At 35.4% G+C, this 19,757-nt stretch overlaps 1 protein-coding gene across 1 annotated transcript in view; it reads left to right on the forward strand.

Moving 5' to 3' along the window:
- The window catches only part of LOC149748524 (receptor tyrosine-protein kinase erbB-4), a 166,504-nt gene that overhangs the window by 119,133 nt on the left and 27,614 nt on the right, over positions 1-19,757 (forward strand). Inside the window, exons 4-7 of the mRNA XM_089915910.1 lie at positions 7,050-7,125; positions 10,725-10,871; positions 12,941-13,038; positions 14,394-14,564. Coding sequence (XP_089772036.1) covers positions 7,050-7,125; positions 10,725-10,871; positions 12,941-13,038; positions 14,394-14,564 — 492 coding nt within the window. The remainder of the gene's footprint in view (positions 1-7,049; positions 7,126-10,724; positions 10,872-12,940; positions 13,039-14,393; positions 14,565-19,757) is intronic.

Below are 19,757 nucleotides of genomic sequence, written 5' to 3' on the forward strand. Positions count from 1 at the left end.
ACATTGATTAATTTGCCTATATTGAAGAACCCTTGCATTCCTGGGATAACCCCCACTTGATGATGGTGTGTGATCCTTTTAATGTGCTGCTGGATTCTGTTTGCCAGTATTTTGTTGAGGATTTTTGCATCTATGTTCATCAGTGATATTGGTCTGTAGTTTCCTTTTTTTGTGACATCTTTGTCTGATTTGGTAGCAGGGTGATAGTAGCCTTGTAGAATGAGTTTTGGATTGTTCCTCCCTTTGCTATATTTTGGAAGAGTTTGAGAAGGATAGGTGTTAGCTCCTCTCTAAATGTTTCATAGAATTCACCTGTGAAGCCATCTGGTCCTGGGCTTTTTTTGTTCGATGTTTTTTTTTTTTTTTGCTGTACGCGGGCCTCTCACTGTTGTGGCCTCTCTCGTTGCAGAGCACAGGCTCCGGACGCGCAGGCTCAGTGGCCATGGCTCACGGGCCCAGCTGCTCCGCAGCATGTGGGATCTTCCCGGACCGGGACACGAACCTGTGTCCCCTGCATTAGCAGGCGGACTCTCAACCACCTGCACCACCAGGGAAGCCCTGTTCGATGATTTTTAATCACAGTTTTAATTTCAGTGCTTCTGAATGGTCTGTTTATATTTTCTATTTCTTCCTGGTTCTGTCTCAGAAAGTTGTGCTTTTCTAAGAATTTGCCCATTTCTTCCAGGTCCTCCATTTTATTGGCATATGGTTGCTTGTAGTAATCTCTCATGACCCTTTATATTTCTGCAGTGTCAGTTGTTACTTCTTGTTTTTCATTTCTAACTCTGTTGATTTGTGTCTTCTCTCTTTTTTTCTTGATGAGTCTGGCTAATGGTTTATCAACTTTGTTTATCTTCTCAAAGAATCAGCTTTTAGTTTTATTGATCTTTACTATCATTTCCTTCATTTCCTTTTCATTTATTTCTGATCTGATCTTTCTGATTTCTTTCCTTTAGAAAGAATCATTGGATTTTGTTTATTCTTCTTTCTCTAATTGCTTTCAGTGTAAGGTTAGGTTGTTTATTTGAGATGTTTCTTGTTTTTTAAGGTAGGATTGTATTGCTATAAACTTTCCGCTTAGAACTGCTTTTGCTGCATCCCATAGGTTTTGGGTCATCATGTTTTCATTGTCATTTGTTTGTAAGTATTTTTTGATTTCCTCTTTGATTTCTTCAGTGATCTCTTGATTATTTTGTAGTGTATTGGTTAGCCTCCATGTGTTTGTATTTTTTACATATTTTTTCCTGTAATTGATATCTAGTCTCATAGCATTGTGGTCAGAAAAGATACTAGATAAAATTTCAATTTTCTTAAATTTACCAAGGCTTGACTTGTGACACAAGATATGATCTATCCTGAAGAATGTTCCATGAACACTTGAGAAGAAAGTATATTCTGTTGTGTTTGGATGGAATGTCCTATAAATATCAATTAAGTCCATCTTATTTAATTTATCATTTAAAGCTCGTGTCTCCTTATTTATTTTCGTTTTGGATGATCAGTCCATTGGTGAAAATGGGGTGTTAAACTCCCCTTCTATGATTGTGTTACTGTTGATTTCCCCTTTTATGGCTGTTAGCATTTACCTTATGTATTGAGGTGCTCCTATGTTGGGTGCATAAATATTTACAGCTGTTATATCTTCTTCTTGGTTTGGTCCCATGATCATTATGTAATGTCCTTCTTTGTCTCTTGTAATAGTTTTTATTTTAAAGTCTATTCTGTTTTATATGAGAATTGCTACTCCAGCTTTCTTATGATTTCCGTTTGTATGGAATTTCTTTTTCCATCCCCTCACTTTCAGTCTGTATGTGTCCCTAGGTCTGAAGTGGTTCTCTTGTAGACAGCATATATATGAGTCTTGTTTTTGTATCCATTCAGCCAGTCTATTTCTTTTGGTTGGAGCATTTAATCCATTCACATTTAAGATAGTTATCGATATGTATGTTCCTATTACCATTTTCTTAGTTGTTTTGGGTTTGTTATTGTACGTCTTTTCCTTCTCTTGTGTTTCCTGCCTAGAGAAGTTCCTTTAGTATTTGTTGTAAAGCTGGTTTGATGGTGCTGTATTCTCTTAGCTTTTGCTTGTCTGTTAAGGTTTTAATTTCTTCATCGAATCTGAATTAGATTTGTGCTGGGTAGAGTAATCTTTGTTGTAGTTTTTTCCCTTTCATCACTTTAAATATGTCCTGCCACTCCCTTCTGGCTTGCAGAGTTTTTGCTGAAAGGTCAGCTGTTAACCTTATGGGGATTCCCTTGCATGTTATTTGTTGCTTTTCCCTTGCTGCTTTTAATATTTTTTCTTTGTATTTAATTTTTGATAGTTTGATTAATATGTGTCTTGGCTTGTTTCTCCTTGGATTTATCCTGTATGGGACTGTCTGTGCTTCCTGTACTTGACTGACTATTTCCTTTCCTACATTAGGGAAGTTTTCAACTGTAATCTCTTGAAAATTTTCTCATTCCCATATTTTTTTTCTCTTCTTCTTCTGGGACCCCTATAATTCAAATGTTGGTGCATTTAGTATTGTCCCAGAGGTCTCTGAGACTGTCCTCAATTCTTTTCATTCTTTTCTCTTTATTCTGCTCTGTGGTAGTTATTTTCATTATTTTATCTTCCAAGTCACTTATCCCTTCTTCTGCCTCAATTATTCTGCTATTGATTCCTTCTAGAGAATTTTTAATTTCAATTATTGTGCTATTCATCATTGTTTGTTTGCTCTTTAGTTCTTCTAGGTCCTTGTTAAACGTTTCTTGTATTTTCTCCATTCTATTTCCAAGATTTTTGTTCATCTTTACAATCATTACTCTGAATTCTTTTTCAGGTAGACTGCCTATTTCCTCTTCATTTGTTTGGTCTGGCTGGTTTTAACCTTGCTCCTTCATCTGCTGCGTATTTCTCTGTCTTCTCATTTTGCTTAACTTACTGCATTTGGAGTCTCCTTTTCACAGGCTGCATCTTCGTAGTTCCCATTGTTTTTGCTGTCTGCCCCCCATTGGTAAGGTTGGTTCAGTGGGTTGTGTGAGCTTCCTGGTGGAGATGACTGGTGCCTATGTTCTGGTGGATGAGGCTGGATCTTTTCTTTCTGTGGGGCAGGACCGTGTTTGGTCGTGTGTTTTGGGGTGTCTGTGAACTTAGTATGATTTTAGGGAGCCTCTCTGCTAATGGGTGGGGTTGTGTTCCTGTCTTGCTAGTTGTTTGGCATGGGTGTCCAGCACTGCAGCTTGCTGGTTGTTGAGTTGAGCTGGGTGTTAGCATTGAGATGGAGATCTCTGGGAGAGCTTTCTCCATTTGACATTACATGGGGCCAGGAGATCTCTGGTGGACCAATGTCCTGAACTCGGCTCTCCCACCTAAGAGGCTCAGGTCTTGCACCTGGCTGGAGCACCAAGACCCTGTCAGCCACACTGTTCAGAAGAAAAGAGAGACAGAAAAGAAAGAAAAGAAAAAAATAAAATGAAATAAACTTATTAAAATATAAAAATTAAAAAGTAATAAAAAAAGGAAAGAAAGAAGAGAGCAACCAAACCAATAAACAAATCTATTAATAACAAGCACTAAAAACTATGCAAAAAAAAAAATTGTCAGACAGAATCCTGGATAAATGGTAAAAGCAAAGCCGTATAGACAAAATCACACAAAGAAGCGTACACATACACACTCACAAAAAGAGAAATAGGAAAAAATATATATATATACAAAAAGAAAAAAAGGGAAAGAGCAACCAAATCAATAAACAAATCTACCAGTGATAATAAGCTCTAAATACTAAACCAAGATAAACATAAAACCAGAAACAAATTATATGCAAAAAGCTAATCTCAAGTCTACAGTTGCTCCCAAAATCCACTGCCTAAATTTTGGTGTGATCATTGTCTATTCAAGCATTCCACAGATGCAGGGTACATCAAGTTGATTGTGGAGATTTAATCTGCTGCTCCTGAGGCTGCTGGGAGAGATTTCCCTTTCTCTTCTTTGTTCACACAGCTCCCAGGGTTCAGCTTTGGATTTGGCCCCGCCTCTGCATGTAGGTCGCCTGAGGGCATCAGTTCCCCACCCAGGCAGGAGGGGGTTAAAGGAGCAGTTGATAAGGGGGCTCTGGCTCACTCAGGCTGGGGGTGGGGGGCGGGACGGGTATGGAATGTGGGGTGAGCCTAAGGTGGCAGAGGCCTGCATGATGTTACCCCAGCCTGAGGTATGCCATGTGTTCTCTGTTCTCCCAGGCAAGTTGTCTCTGGATCGCGGGACCCTGGCAGTGGCATGCTGCACAGGCTCCCGGGAGGGGAGGTGTGGATAGTGACCTGTGCTTGCACACAGGCTCCTTGGTGGCTGCACCAGCAGCCCGAGCATCTCATGCCCGTCTCTGGTGTCTGAACTGATAACCGCAGTTCATGCCCCTCTCTGGAGCTTGTTTAGGCGGTGCTCTGAATTCCCTCTCCTCGTGCACCCCGAAACAATGGTCTCTTGCCTCTTAGGCAGTTCCAGACTTTTTTCCCCGGATAGCTGTGGTGCACTAGCCCCCTTCAGGCTGTGTTCATGCAGCCAACCCCAGTCCTCTCCCAGGGATCTGACCTCCGAAGCCCATGCCTCAGCTCCCAGCCCTCACCTGCCCCAGCGGGTGAGCAGATAAGCCTCTCGGGCTGTCACCAGCACTCATGTGCTGGTCAGCACTGATCCTGTGTGCAGGAATCTCTCTGCTTTGCCCTCTGCACTCCTGTTGCTGCGCTCTCCTCTGTGGCTCTGAAGCTTCCCCCCACCAACCCCTGTCTCTGCCAGTGAAGGGACTGCCTAGTGTGTGGAAACATTTCCTCCTTCACAGCTCCCTCTCCGAGGTGCAGGTCCCATCCCTATTCTTTTGTCTCTGTTTTTTCTTTTTTCTTTTGCCCTACCCAGGTACATGAGGAGTTTCTTGCCTTTTGGGAAGTCTGAGATCTTCTTTCAGCATTCAGTAGGTGTTCTGTAGGAGTCGTTCCATATGTAGAAGTATTTCTGATGTATTTGTGGGGAGGAAGGTGATCTCCATGTCTTACTCCTCGGCCATCTTGAAGGTCCCCCACCAATTTATTTATTATCTGACTCCCTCCACTAGAATGTAAGCTGCTATATCCCAGGGATCTGTGCAGTGCCACTGCCTTTTCTACCTTTTCTGACTCTCCATCCTCAGGCCCTGCCTGACAACTGTGTTTCTGCCTCCCTCACCCACCATGTGGTCTCAATCCATGCCTTAGTTCCAGCTCTTGTCTTTCTTCATTAACCCGCTGTTAACTTGCTGTTTTTGGTAACTGTCGAGGATATCTCCTCTTCATGTGGAGGTCCTTCTAGCTTGGTCTGGAGAAATTTCAGTCAGGAGAGGCCAAATGAAATAAGCAAATGCAGCCTTAACCTGTAGTGACCTATAAGCTTGTGCTAACAAAAAAAAAAATTAATTCATATATCGTATCAATATATTTATTATGTGCCTTATTCATCAAGGGCCATCCAAATACACATTATGAATATTTTTCAATGATAGTGTTCCAAATGTTTCACGTTGATTTTTATACTAAACTCTTATATAACTATATATATTCAAGTCTTATCACAAAAGAACACAAAATTTATTTTTTAAAAAACTTCGGTTTTGTAGTATTCTATGGCTTTTCCTTGATTTTATTACCCTATTTTGCTTGTTTACTACAAATTGCAGCAGTTTGAGACCATGGCTTTGAAATTCACTACAGGATTGCGCAGAAGTAGAAGTCTATAAATCACATGACTTCACTTGTCTTGAGAACATACAGCTGTAAGATTTGTCTAAAGCAAGAATCATTAGAGCTTTAAATGTCTAGTAACAATTAAGTCTTTATTGAGCCACCTGTGATTTAAACTTACTTCTTTAACAGTGTCCGTAGTCCATAAAGTGTGCTAACTCCTTGCCTGTAGGGAAATTACTTTCAATGTGTCTTCTGTTCCCTTTCACTGAATACCGTGATTCTGTCACAGAGTTACCTTGGTGTCACCTTGGTGAGCAGCCAACCTCATGATTTCAAAGGCCTATTTAGTTTTAATGTTTCAGCTGCTAAGTAGAAATGTTTATCTTTATTCCATAGAATCTAATTATATTCCCAGCTATATAATGCTGCCCTTCTTAGTTGAAAACCGTTCTGCTGAACCATCAGCAGCCGGGTGAGTTGAGTTGCTTTTCTTGCAGAGATGATGGATTTGTACTGATCTTCTCATATCCTTTTATATAATTCCTATTTTGAAAATGGTACATATTTTCAATACTGGCTAACTAAGACAAGGAAGATCATTTGTGGCTGGGGAACAAAGCAAGGCTAACTTTGGAATTCATTATTTTAGGTGTTTTAGTGACCAAATTATCTGAGAGGAGAAGGGAGGGGCCAAGTGTAGAAAGAGTCCTTTTTACCAGTGGCTGGAAATTTGTCTGAGGGTGAAAAAGCATTTACTGAAAATGTAGAGAATCTCATTTTGGGGGAAAAAACATAATATGACCACATTTTTAGAAGTACATGTATTAGATGTTTAGAATTGATATTGTAAGTCATAATGTTAAATAGTAACTTAATTACTGAAAGTTAATTAAAACTATAGAAATTGGGGCTTCCCTGGTGACGCAGTGGTTGAGAGTCTGCCTGCCCATGCAGGGGACACGGGTTTGTGCCCCGGTCCAGGAAGATCCTACCTGCCGCGGAGCGGCTGGGCCTGTGAGCCATGGCCGCTGAGCCTGCGCGTCCGGAGCCTGTGCTCCGCAACGCGAGAGGCCACAACAGTGAGAGGCCCGCGTACCGCAAAAAAAAAACTATAGAAAGTGATACTTATTATTTTACTTTTCATTGTTTATGAAACTTTAAAAAATAAATATATCTTCATGTTAATTCATTTGAAGCTTAAATTTCATTTCATTTGTTCCCTGTATTGAAAATAATAATTTCTATTTCTATTTTCTAGGCATACAATCAAAAAATACAATTGAGACTCATATTGAGGAAATATAGAAATGACTTTTTATATGACTGTAAACCTTTCATTTCTTACTTCTCTATAGATGCCAATTAAATGGATGGCTTTGGAGTGTATACACTATAGAAAATTCACCCATCAGAGTGACGTTTGGAGCTATGGTAAATAATTCTTCCTTGTGACATAAGGCTTTTAAAACAAAAATAAACATATTATGTTTCTTGGGTCTCTAAAATGTAATACATTAACGTCTTGGTTGAGTTGCCTACCATAACCTTTTATTTTGGTAGCAACATGTCTGATCATTTTGACAAAAAACAAAAAAAACCCCAGCAGTTTTAGATTAGGGACATTTTCATAGAATCTCATGGCCTTCATTTCAACAACTCTTTTAAAACATAACTCTAGGGCTTCCCTGGTGGCGCAGTGGTTGAGAGTCCACCTGCCGATGCAGGGGACACTGGTTCAATCCCTGGTCTGGGAAGATCCCACATGCTGTGGAGCTGCTAGGCCCGTGAGCCTTGGCCCTTGAGCCTGCGTGTCTGGAGCCTGTGCTCCACAACGGGAGAGGCCACAACATTGAGAGGCCTGCATACCGCAAAACAAACAAACAAACAAAAAAACATAACTCTAAATGCAATGAATGTTTAAAAAATTTTTTTTCTTATGGGAATCTATGTTCAATAGTAAAAAAAAATAGAGATTATTGTTAGAACAAAGAACAGTTATTGAAATCAGTAGGATGAGAGTAGTAAATGTGAGGGGAGAGGTAAGAGAGATGATTTCTAATTACAGCTTTAATTTTAATTTACAAACTACTTTTGGAGTAAACAGATATATTAGAGAATTATAATATGAACTGGAAATAGAGATTTGAAAATTTAGAAAATTTATTTAATTGCATTTAACTCAGTTTTTGAGATGAGCTTCTTAGCCTCTGTCTGGCTATTTACAACTTATGTCCATCTAAGTATTAGTAAGAATAAATCAACACCTTTTCTAAGTTTAAATATACCATATAAAACTAGCACTTCTTACAAATAAAAAGCACTATGCTTCTTTAAATAATACGGTGGTGGTGAGACTTGAAAGCATGATACGATTTATTTTGCTCAAATTTAAGTTTAGTTTATTTACTTTTTTTTAGAAAGAAAATTAAATCATTAAGTCACTAAAGAACTTATACTTCTTATCTAGAACAGTATAAATTATCTTTAATATAATAAGACATTTCTATAGGATAGTTTTTCCTTCCACACATGTAAACCATAGGAGGTGTTAAAATTTCCACAAAGACCTCATGTATTCTGCTCAGTTTAGCAGTAGAGTGTTGTGTGTTTGAGATTTAGGCAAGTATAGAGGAATACTTGACAAAGCATAGTTCAACTGTCAGGACTAAATAAAAAACAGATATATCATATATATTATTATTTTTATTATATATATCATATACATTATAAATATGAGATAGATGTTTATAGAATATGATATACATTAGCATGTACATAATCATTTATATATTATATGGTATAGATTAGCATATATATTATATGATATAGATTTACATATTTTATAAGATAGATTTAAATAATAACATATATTTTTTTTCCTTTTCTTTTCTTTCCCTTTTTTTTCCTACTTATATTTCCCTGAACTAAACATGGCAATCTGAAAATTTTAAATGACCTCTAGAATAAGTAACTATATATACACATTAAAGTAAACGTTGGCAGGGCAATCACATTTTTAATGGTAAAATTTATCTTTTAGAGAAAATCCTGTTTTAAGGCTATAATGTTCATGTTGAATTGCAACATCTCAGAAGCAGTTTAGTAAAAATAGATAGATAGATAGATAGATAGATAAATAGATGATAGATAGATAGAATGATAGAGTGAACTCTGTTTTGAAACATAGCCCAGTTCATCAACCCATATCCATAAGGCATTTTAAGATTTTTATGATATATCATAGTTGGTTGCAAAGGCATAAAAGGCAGAGAAAGATATATAATCTTGTTTACAGTGAATCTTTGTGGAACATTGCCACTGGGTGCATCTTTATTTTTATAAAAATAAATATGCATTGAATATGGTTTATATCTTCAAATGATAGAATTGTAAGTTTTGAAGATGTTTCTAATTTAGCTTTCTTGAGATTGTTCTTCTGTATGAAGCCATCTCTGTTTGACTCTACTTATCATCACCTCTGCAAAGATATAATTGGAATATTATTGGCAGAAGTGGGGGGTTTGATTTTTCTGCTTCGGTTTTTGTATATATGTGTTTCTGTTTATTGTATTTTCTATTAATTTGTAGTTGTTTTGTATCTTGCTTATATTAGAAGTTCTGATAGAGATGTGAGAGCATCTATTCTTTTATAACTGCAAACATAAGTTAATAAAATGTTCTCATTAGATACATATTCTATAAATATGACTGACTGAACATAAATAGACAGTAATCTACTTCTTAACTTGTTCCAGCCTGCCTCATGGACACTGAGTTTTAATCATCAGTTCTATGAATCATTCTTTAGTATGCAACATCAAGTAGGGTTTTATAAAGATCAAACAGTGAAATTGTGTCACTAGTTACACGTTTATATTATACCTAAGAATCATAAGATGTAAATATTAACTAAAAAAATCAGATAGTCATTAATGATACTATTATGAAGAATAATTTGAAGTTTACATATACTTTTATAGTTTAAGCTTTGCATTTTTATTATCAGTCAATGGTAACTCTTATGAGCTAAAAATTACTTCAGTTTGAATAAATAATTCATTACAGATGGCAGTGGAAAAGAAAACATAGCCATAATTAGATTTTATATTAAAAGATACTTGTATATGCATCAATCAAAATTCACTTGCTAATACTATTGTGCCCACATAGCTATTTCTGAACTAACAACCTTTATCCTTAAGAAAACTATAACTTTTAAATTATATAATTATTAGATTATAAAGAAGAGATCTGTATTGTGTATGTTATTGCTCAGATCAGAGTCATTATTCTTGTCAAAGGTGGCTATCTGAATGCTAGTATTTAGAGTATTTACTTTTACTGAGGAAATCAGTGTTCTAGTGATTCAAGAAACCATTCTTATTGTCTAAGGAATAGACTATTATTGATTCACTTCAATTTTGGAAAGCTCACTTTACATGTACTTTATCTTACATATGGATTATTCTTCAGTCAGTCTCTCATATGTGTTAGAGAAATGAATGTGTTTTATTCCACTGGTTCTCTTTGTGTTAGTTAAAAAGAAAAGCACAATTATTTACTATAACATAAGTAATCATTCTGGAACCCCAGTTTGGCCTTTTGGGCTTTTAATAGTAAAGATGCTAATCTCAAAATTAGTCAATATCAGATTTTACCTAATCATATTTATTTGGTACTGAGTACACATGTGTATAGTAAATAAATTGTTTTATAGGCTCTAATGTGGCGAAACAAGTTGGGTCAACAATCATTAGCATTACTTATAAGTAGAAATGGGGAACAGATTCTGTCCACTCTGAAATTGTCTCCGCTACCCATTAAAAATTTCAAGACAATGATAAGAAAATCAAATTTCCCACAAAGATTTTGTCATTGGGCTTCTCATGTGGACATAGGAATCTGAAGAGCCTTTCTTTAGACTATTTCTAATTGCCCTCTAAGAAGCATTCTTTTGCCACAGGCATATTGCTGGTTTCTTCAAAGTATATTGTTAACATCCTTATGTAAGAATTTGATCTCCCTTTTAGGAGTCACTATATGGGAACTGATGACCTTTGGAGGAAAACCCTATGATGGAATTCCAACCAGAGAAATCCCCGATTTGTTAGAGAAAGGAGAACGTTTGCCCCAGCCTCCCATCTGCACTATTGATGTTTATATGGTCATGGTCAAATGTAAGATTGCAAAATTATGTTATCATCCTCATCATCATTCTTAGTAATTAATCAACCTGCACAATTTTTCTGTATAATAAAAAATATAAAAGTTTACAGATAATTGTGAAAAGGAGCATGTAAACCCGTGTTTGTTGTGATTCTTGTTAATATGAAGCAATATCATGCTTTCATGCTATGAAGTCAACATTGTATGATTCTTACACTTCTTATTTATTTCACTTTGATTCTTATCATTTCCGTGGCAATGAAACTGTTTCTCATAAAGAGATGTAATTAATCACAATAATGTTAATACGCTTTAAAGGAAAAAAGCAGACTAGATCAATGATCTACACAAAAAGAAAAAAGCTTGAAACTAATAGTTTAAAAAAATGAATTAAATGGAAATAGATTTACCAGTTTCAGTCAACAGAAAATTAGCAAGGCAAAATGGGAAGTGGAAAGACATGAATCTACATTGAACTACAAAGATTATGAATGTTTACTTTCTTTCAATTTGATCATTTGTTTACATCTAACTCTCTTACTTTTCTTTCTCCCTTCTATGCCCCAGACACATATGTGTTATAAATGTATTTTGGAAGCCTAGACTCTTAATTTAAATAGAATTAGGGAAGTCTCTGGAGTTTCTGACTTAATTTAAATGAGATTAGCATTCAGCAATCTTTCTTGTGTAATGAGAGGTTTTCCCCTTTTGATTTACACAGGGTTAGCAAAGAAACAAACTGGTGAAAGGTGAATAAGCATCCTATTAATAAGAGACTTTGGACAGGTCTACTCAGATTTATACTCATGACATGTGTGATACATTCTGGCAGTGAGGGAAGAAACAAAAAATGTGCTTTTCACTTCAGGCCAGCATGCCCTTTTCTCTAAGTGTAGTTCTGTTTACTCAATATTTAGTTAGAAAGAAACTGATACCTCACTGAGAATTTAACCTTTTCTGGTTCCAATAGAGTTCCAGAAACATTGATTTTCTCATTAACATCTTGGTATCAACAGCATTTTTTTTTTAGTGGTTACATATGAAATATAGAGCATTTGAGCTTTGTTAGGAGAGAAAAAAATCAAATAATTTTAATGATACATAACATGACACCCAAACACTTCCCATAACAAGAATAAAAATTGAACTTGCAGAAAAGAGGAAACAAGTTTTATAGCTTTATTGGGTCAAACATTTTTCGGTAGTCAGCTATGGAAGAAAGTTTAAAAACATACATGTATTACATAATTCGATCCCATAACTAGCATGAGTTGATTTATATACTTCATTTAGATACTCTGATGAATAATAAAAAATCAGGAAAACATCTTGCCTAATAGCAACTTTTACCTCGCTTTTAGGAGTTTTAATATCTAAAAAAAGGGTCATTTGGCAATAAAATCAAGGAAAGCTTGGTGCCTTTATTCTTGTCATTTCAACAGTTAAACAGAGCCTGGGGAGTTAAGGCTCTTAATACATAACCTGATAAATTGCTGATAGTATTTTATGCTGGAAAGCCTAGTACTAAGATAAGCTAATGACTATTTCTGAACAAACATTACCAATCACTTTGCATTAATTTTTTTCCCACCGGGAAAAAAGTAGCATAAGAAAGTTGCTTTCAATTCCTTTTTTCACCTTTTTGCCAGTATACAGCATTGCAATGAAAGTTTTTATTCCATGTCACTCCTGATATAAAATGATAAATTATATTCCAATCACCTTTTCTATACCCATCAAAGAAAAATATTTTTTTTATTTTTAAATTCTCTTCACACCTACGGAAAAAAGATCTGAGATTCTGTAAATTCCCATGGTTAGCCTAGGTTATATTTTCTATGATGAAAAATTAATTTTAAATTATATCAACAAAATAAAAAGCTTGTGTTGTTCTATAATATGTTACATTTAGTTATGAATGTCAGCTAACTGATTGAGATAGAATCTCACCTATTGGATCGTTTCTTTCATTAGCTTTCTTTGTCAGATCATTTTTATTTAAATGATATGTTTCAAACGTAGTCTTTATTTTCATAAAATTATGGATATAGTGACTCCTTTATTGCATGTGAATTTCTAGGTTGGATGATTGATGCTGACAGTAGACCTAAATTTAAGGAACTGGCTGCTGAATTTTCGAGGATGGCTCGAGACCCTCAAAGATACCTAGTTATTCAGGTTTGTACATTTGACTTAGATTTTTGAGAATATCCCAATGACAAACCCACTACAAAACAGTAGTAATATCTGGACTTTGGAACTATGGATATCATCATTCACAAATTAATTAATTAGCTAAGCAAAATACCATGTGAAATGACTTTTACTTGATGTCAGAACCACTTCTAAGCATCTTCCCTTAGTACTCAAGTGCCTCTACTGTTGAACTGCCAGATAATTATGATTATTCATGTACATAAAAAGGCCTTTATCCTCAGACAAGCCTTGTAGTACTCTGCTAGTCATGTTCATTGTTATAATCGTCTCTTCTTGGAATAAAAGGAAGATGGATTTTTGTTTTAATCGTGTCCATGTTTGAAGGCAGTGAACTAAAAGTTTCAATAAATTGACATTTAATTTCCTAGAAAAATATTTTAAAATATGTATTTTTTCTTTTGGGAGGTATGCAATATTCAAGTAATAACTCAGGTTCAGATGAATTAATGTACAAAAATAATAGACCAAAAGAACGTTTTATATGTAACACTAGAAAAAATGGATTTAATAATTTAAAAGTTGTGATATATTTCTTTATGATTATTTTACCTAAACCATAAACAAGTGGACCTTGGATAACACTGAGTTAAGATTCCTCAATAAAACAAGGTAGTGTTTATCTTCATGTCAGTAGTCTGACATGAAGATAAAAGTCAGATTTTAGCAGATAATGATTTCTAGCTAACTTTTTCCCTAATTAATTTTTAAAAGTTTACAAAAATATCACAAAACAAATTTTAAAATTCTACTTAAGAAATAGATGAGGTAGGAGTGTAACTATTGTTTTGGTGTTTCTCCCACCCCCTTTATGTTATTTGCCACCAGTGCTGTGATTTTGAATGTTATCACTTTAACAATATTATGCTATAGAGCAAACCATGGATTCAATGTATCATGATAGCTCTACACTATCAAACCAACCAAGTATAATAAAGATTGATAAGTCAATTGCTCTTTCTTTATTATATACTCTTAAAGTCACAGCTCAAACGCCATCTTGACAATGAAACCCACCATTATTCTCAGATCTGAAATGGTTTATGCCTCTCTCAAAATAGCCATAGCATTCTGCTTTATTTATCTCTAATGGCATTTATCACATTCTTCTTGTATTAAATGTTTTTATCTTACCGTGTCATATCTAAGTATGTTATAGGCTTCTATATGGCTGGTATTTATGCTAAATAATTATTTTGTTTAATGAGTGCATGAATTTGCAACCATTTTGATATTACATAAATTTGCTACAAAGTTCACATATTTAAAATGAAGGAAAGAATCATTTCTGTGTGTATATCTGATGGGAAATTTTTTAGGGTGATGATCGTATGAAGCTTCCCAGTCCAAACGACAGCAAGTTCTTTCAGAATCTCTTGGATGAAGAGGATTTAGAAGATATGATGGATGCTGAGGAATATCTGGTCCCTCAGGCTTTCAACATCCCACCTCCCATCTATACTTCCAGAACAAGAATCGACTCAAATAGGGTAAGAAGTAATTATATACCACCTCTCATGTTATTTCTGAGAAACAAAGTCATGGAAATACAGTGTAAGTACTAAAATTACCAAATAAATTATGTAGCTCAAAAAAGTGTGATTCCTAAATTAAAAGCAAGTTATACCAACAAAAGATATGCCAAGCTTGCCATATATAGTTAATTTTGGAAGGTAAGCATGGGCAATACAACATGCACTCTGAAATATCTTCAAGATTTCAAAAGGAGAAACTTTTCTTCATCTTAAGTCAGTTAAAAAAAAAACCTTAATTTTTGAAAATCTACAACCAATTCAAACTCATAAATCTGTATGTGTTTGTATATAAATGAAAATTCTTCCCAAGATAGGCTCTCTACTTTTTTTCTCAATAAAATGATATGACTTATTAGTCAAGAGACAATACAAGTACAACTCGTTATTACTCATTTAGGAGACATTAAATATCTTCTGTCGAGTTGAAGTAGAAACAGACAGTGTGCAATCCTTTGGACTAAATCAATCATATTGGGAGGGCTTCTGAATCATTTCTAAGATGTAGATTTAACTTTTGAAAGCAGCTTCTGAAAGGAGTTTCCATTTCATTTTAAATATTAAGCCCACTCTATATGAATACCATTCTTTCTCTGAAAACTGTCAATCCATGTATTCATTCACTTGTTTATTTTTGAAAATTCATTCTTCATTCAACATTTATTTATTTATTTACTTTTTGATAGAGTCAGCATTTATTAAGTGCCTAACATATTCCAGGCCTTTCTTTTTTTTTTTAAATAGATCCTTATTGGAATATAATTGCTTCACAATACCGTGTTAGTATCTGTTGTACAACAAAGTGAATCAGCCATATGCATACATATATCCACATATCCCCTCCCTCTTGAGCCTCCCTCCCACCCTCCCTATCAAACATCTCTAGGTCATCGCAGAGCACCAAGCTGATCTCCCTGTGCTATGGGGCTGCTTCCCACTAGGTAACTATTTTATATTCGGTTAGTGTATATGTGTTGATACTACTCTCACTTTGCCCTAGCTTTGCCCTCCCCTACCACATCCTCAAGTCCACACTCTATGTCTATGTCTTTACTTCTGCCCTGCAACTAGGTTCATCAGTACCACTTTTTTTTTCTTTTTTTCTTTTTAGATTCCATATATATGTGTTAGCGTATGGTATTTGTTTTTCTCTTTCTGACTTACTTCACTCTGTATGACAGACTCTATGTCCATCCCCCTCACCACAAATAACTCAATTTCATTTCTTTTTTATGGCTGAGTAATATTCCATTGTATATATGTGCCACATCTTCTTTATCCATTCATCTGTCGATGGACACTTAGGCTGCTTCCATGTCCTGGCTAATGTAAATAGTGCTTCAGTGAACACTGGGGTGCATGTCTCTTTTTGAATTATGGTTTTCTCAGGCTATATGCCCAGTAGTGGGATTGCTGGGTCATATAGTAGTTCTATTTTTAGTTTTTTAAGGAACCTCCATACTGTTCTCCATAGTGGTTGTATCAATTTACATTCCCACCAACAGTGCAGGAGGGTTCCTTTTTCACCACACCTTTTCCAGCTTTTATTGTTTCTAGATTTTTTGGTAATGGCCATTCTGACCAGTGTGAGGTGATACCTCATTGTAGTTTTGATTTGCATTTCTCTAATGACTAGTGATGTTGAGCATCTTTTCATGTGCCTCTTGGCCATGTATATGTCTTCTTTGGTGAAATGTCTATTTAGGTCTTCTGCCCATTTTTTAATTGAATTGTTTGTTTTTTTAATATTGAGCTTCATGAGCTGTTTGTATATTTTGGAGATTAATCCTTTGTCCGTTGTTTCATTTGTAACAATAAGTTGTTTCACTTATTCCCAGCCTCTTCAATAAGTGGTGCTGGGGAAACTGGACAGGTACGTGTAAAAGAATGAAATTAGAGCACTACCTAACACCATACACAAAAATAACCTCCAAATGGATTAAAGACCTAAATGTAAGACCAGACACTATAAAACTCTTAGAGGAAAACATAGGAAAAATACTCTTTTACATAAACCCCAGCAAGATCTTTTTTGACCCACCTCCTAGAATAATGAAAATAAAAACAAAAGTAAACAAATGAGACCTAATTAAACTTAAAACCTTTTGCACAGCAAAGGAAACCATAAACATTCAACATGTATTGAGTACCTCTGCATGTAAGCCATTATTAGACATGAGAGTCAAATATTTTGACATAACTACTACTTTCAAGACATACCAAGTTTAACAAAAGACTCACGCAGATACAAAGACAGAGTGTAGCATGATAGTGTTATAATCAAGTATTCATTAGCCATTATGGAGCATAGAGAAGCCTGTAATCAATTTCTTCAATTGAAAAGACATAAACGTGATGCTTAATTTTTTCTAGAAAGCAATTCTTTTCTCTTGGTCTCCTCCTCCCTCTAAGAACATTGTCGTAGCTCATGGAACAAACAGCATCCTCTTTGTCTTGACCATCGGCATAAGAAAACTTTCAATTTGCTGCTCATTCTCTAAAACAAAGTAATTTGCTTTGTTTCAAACTGACAGCAATGATAAACCTAGTGTTTACTATGTGTCAACACATATATATTGTCTCTTAATACTTACAAAAATCCCATGAGGTTCTATTATCATTATTTGTCACAAAGTTAAGTGACTTGAATGGCCAAAGGTGACTCACACGGCCAATGGAAGAGCCAGGTCAGTCTGCCTGTACTACACATACTATTGCTTCACAGTGATTAGAAAATGTTATTTTCAATATGGTTGATTTTTGGCATCAACCTCAACCTCTGAGATACATGTTGTTTGGGAAACTCCCTAGGTTTTTTCTTGTAAAATGCATCTCCCAACCTGCCCTATACTTCTTGCCCACCTTCCCCCATTTAGAAGGTCTGGTATAGAAAGAGGCAAAGATAGAGACCTCAAGTAATTTCTCATTCATATGAAAAATTTGTCTTGTAGCTCAGTGGAGAGGAGATAGGGAGATAGAACTAAAAATTTTAAAAATTATATCAACTGATAGATATTGAACATCAATGTTTTTTTTCTTTTTTTTTTTTTTTTTTTGTGGTACGCGGGCCTCTCACTGTTGTGGCCTCTCCCGTTGCGGAGCACAGGCTCCGGACACGCAGGCTCAGCGGCCATGGCTCACGGACCCAGCCGCTCCGCGACATGTGGGATCTTCCCGGACCGGGGCACAAACCCATGTCCCCTGCATTGGCAGGCGGACTCTCAACCACTGCGCCACCAGGGAAGCCCCAGTGTTTAGTTTATGGCAAGGAAAAACACCTTTAAGGTGTGTAAAAGAGGCACCATTTTCTTCTCTGTACACTTAGGAAAATGGTCAAATCATGACTTTGATATTTATAATTTTATGTGACAAATTCATTACCTTTATTAAAACAGGGAAATTTCAAGAAAATAGTTTCCTTCCTTAACATGAAATGTTATAAAGGCCAAGGGCTTGAATCTTTTCCTTTTTATAAGGATTCTCAAATTCTAGCTTTTCTGTTCATCTTAATTTATGCTCAGTGCAAGGAATTCATAGTAAAAGTTTGAGTTAACTGAAGGGAATTAGTAAGAAAGTAGAAACCTCATGAGGAATTATTTGGCCTTTAGTCATCATTTCTTATTCCAGTTATTATTTAAACAATGTTATCTGTATATTTCCTTTTACTTTTTCAGGTCTTTGTTAAAGGAATTTTTCTTAAATATCATTTTATTTTCAGGCATTAAAAAGCCTTATTATTCATCTATATTTCTCTATTTTTTCTGTCTGGCTTTATGTAACTTGTATGGTAATTTCTAATATGTGCAAATGCTGTTTTCCCCCCTTCTTTCCTATAAAGCTAATTTGTATTATTTTATAGTTAGAAAATGTTACTTCAATTTTAGGTTCTGTGACCAACTTATGTGGTAAGGGAACGTTTTAAAGTGAATTTTAATCAAAGGAGTTTTGAGCATGTTTGTTGGACTTTGAAACCAAAAAGTAATTCAGTTTTTATATATAGACTCCCCTGCTCACTAGCTGAAAGTCTTAAAGTTCTGAATATCTTTACAACTTTGCTTCTTTATTTGTAAAATAAACACAATAGTACATATATGATTGTTAGGCAATTAACTTAAAAAATTGCAGAGTATCTGAAATGCTAGGCAAATCAATACTTATTCCGTTCTTTTAGAATCACCCCTAAAGTGATTATAAATAACCTTAAAGCAGTGAGTCAACTAAAAATACAATGTGGACTTTTATCCAGCAAGTTGCCAGATACAAAAGCAAGTAATGCTAGAAAACATTCATCTAATTTATATCTATTGTTGTTATTATTGTTAGATATCCTTTTAATATTATCTCAAAAACTTTACCAAAATAATATACCAAAAGCACTTACTGTAACATGATGTAGAATAGGAAAATGTGAGAAGCTATCTAAACTTCTGCAAACTTCAGTTCTCTGTATCTGTAAAATGGGGACGAAAAAAATCCTCACAGAATATTTTGATGGTTGGCTTTCTAATATATCTAAGCGTGTTGTCCATTGATGGATGTACAGTGGGTGTTTGATCGTGTTGAAATAAATAAGACCATCTATTTATTCAGAGCTATTTATTCAGAGCTTACTATAACAAGGGAGTCAACCACTGTCACTTGTGTTTTGGGAGAGACTCAAGGGCAGATGGAGGAATGGGAAACATTTATAGTGGAGAAAAAGGAAGGCTTCAGGAATGGCCTGATTGGAGGCTATTGGCATAGGGAATCTAAAAGAGGGCTAACTAGAAGCAGAGCATCCTATGAGTTAGGTGTACATATTTGGCTTTCTCTGGTTGGCTCTAAGTTGAAAGTGGTGACAAAAATTAGGGAAGCTGCTAGTTATTAATCAAATCCTGGTCATTTAGGGCCAATTGTTAACAGAAGTTATTGTTTAGCTTCCTGGATTGCTACTAAAGGTAACAATCAGTCTTCCTGCAAGTCCGATTTATAAGTCAACTGCATTCCTGGGCTGTTTATTTTAGCTATGGTTTTCTGGGCAGGTTGCTGTTAAGTGTGAATTAGGTTACTGATTTCATATATGATCCAGCCATTGTCTGTTTGTATATTCAGTCTATCAAGAGGTTTTAGGTTCCCTGCTGCCTCTCTTTTCTCTTGACATATTTATTTAAA

The sequence above is a fragment of the Delphinapterus leucas genome, chromosome 8, assembly GCF_059928025.1.
Source record: "Delphinapterus leucas isolate spDelLeu-1000000601 "Yukka" chromosome 8, BTC_Dleu_Yukka2, whole genome shotgun sequence".
NCBI lineage: Eukaryota > Metazoa > Chordata > Mammalia > Artiodactyla > Monodontidae > Delphinapterus > Delphinapterus leucas.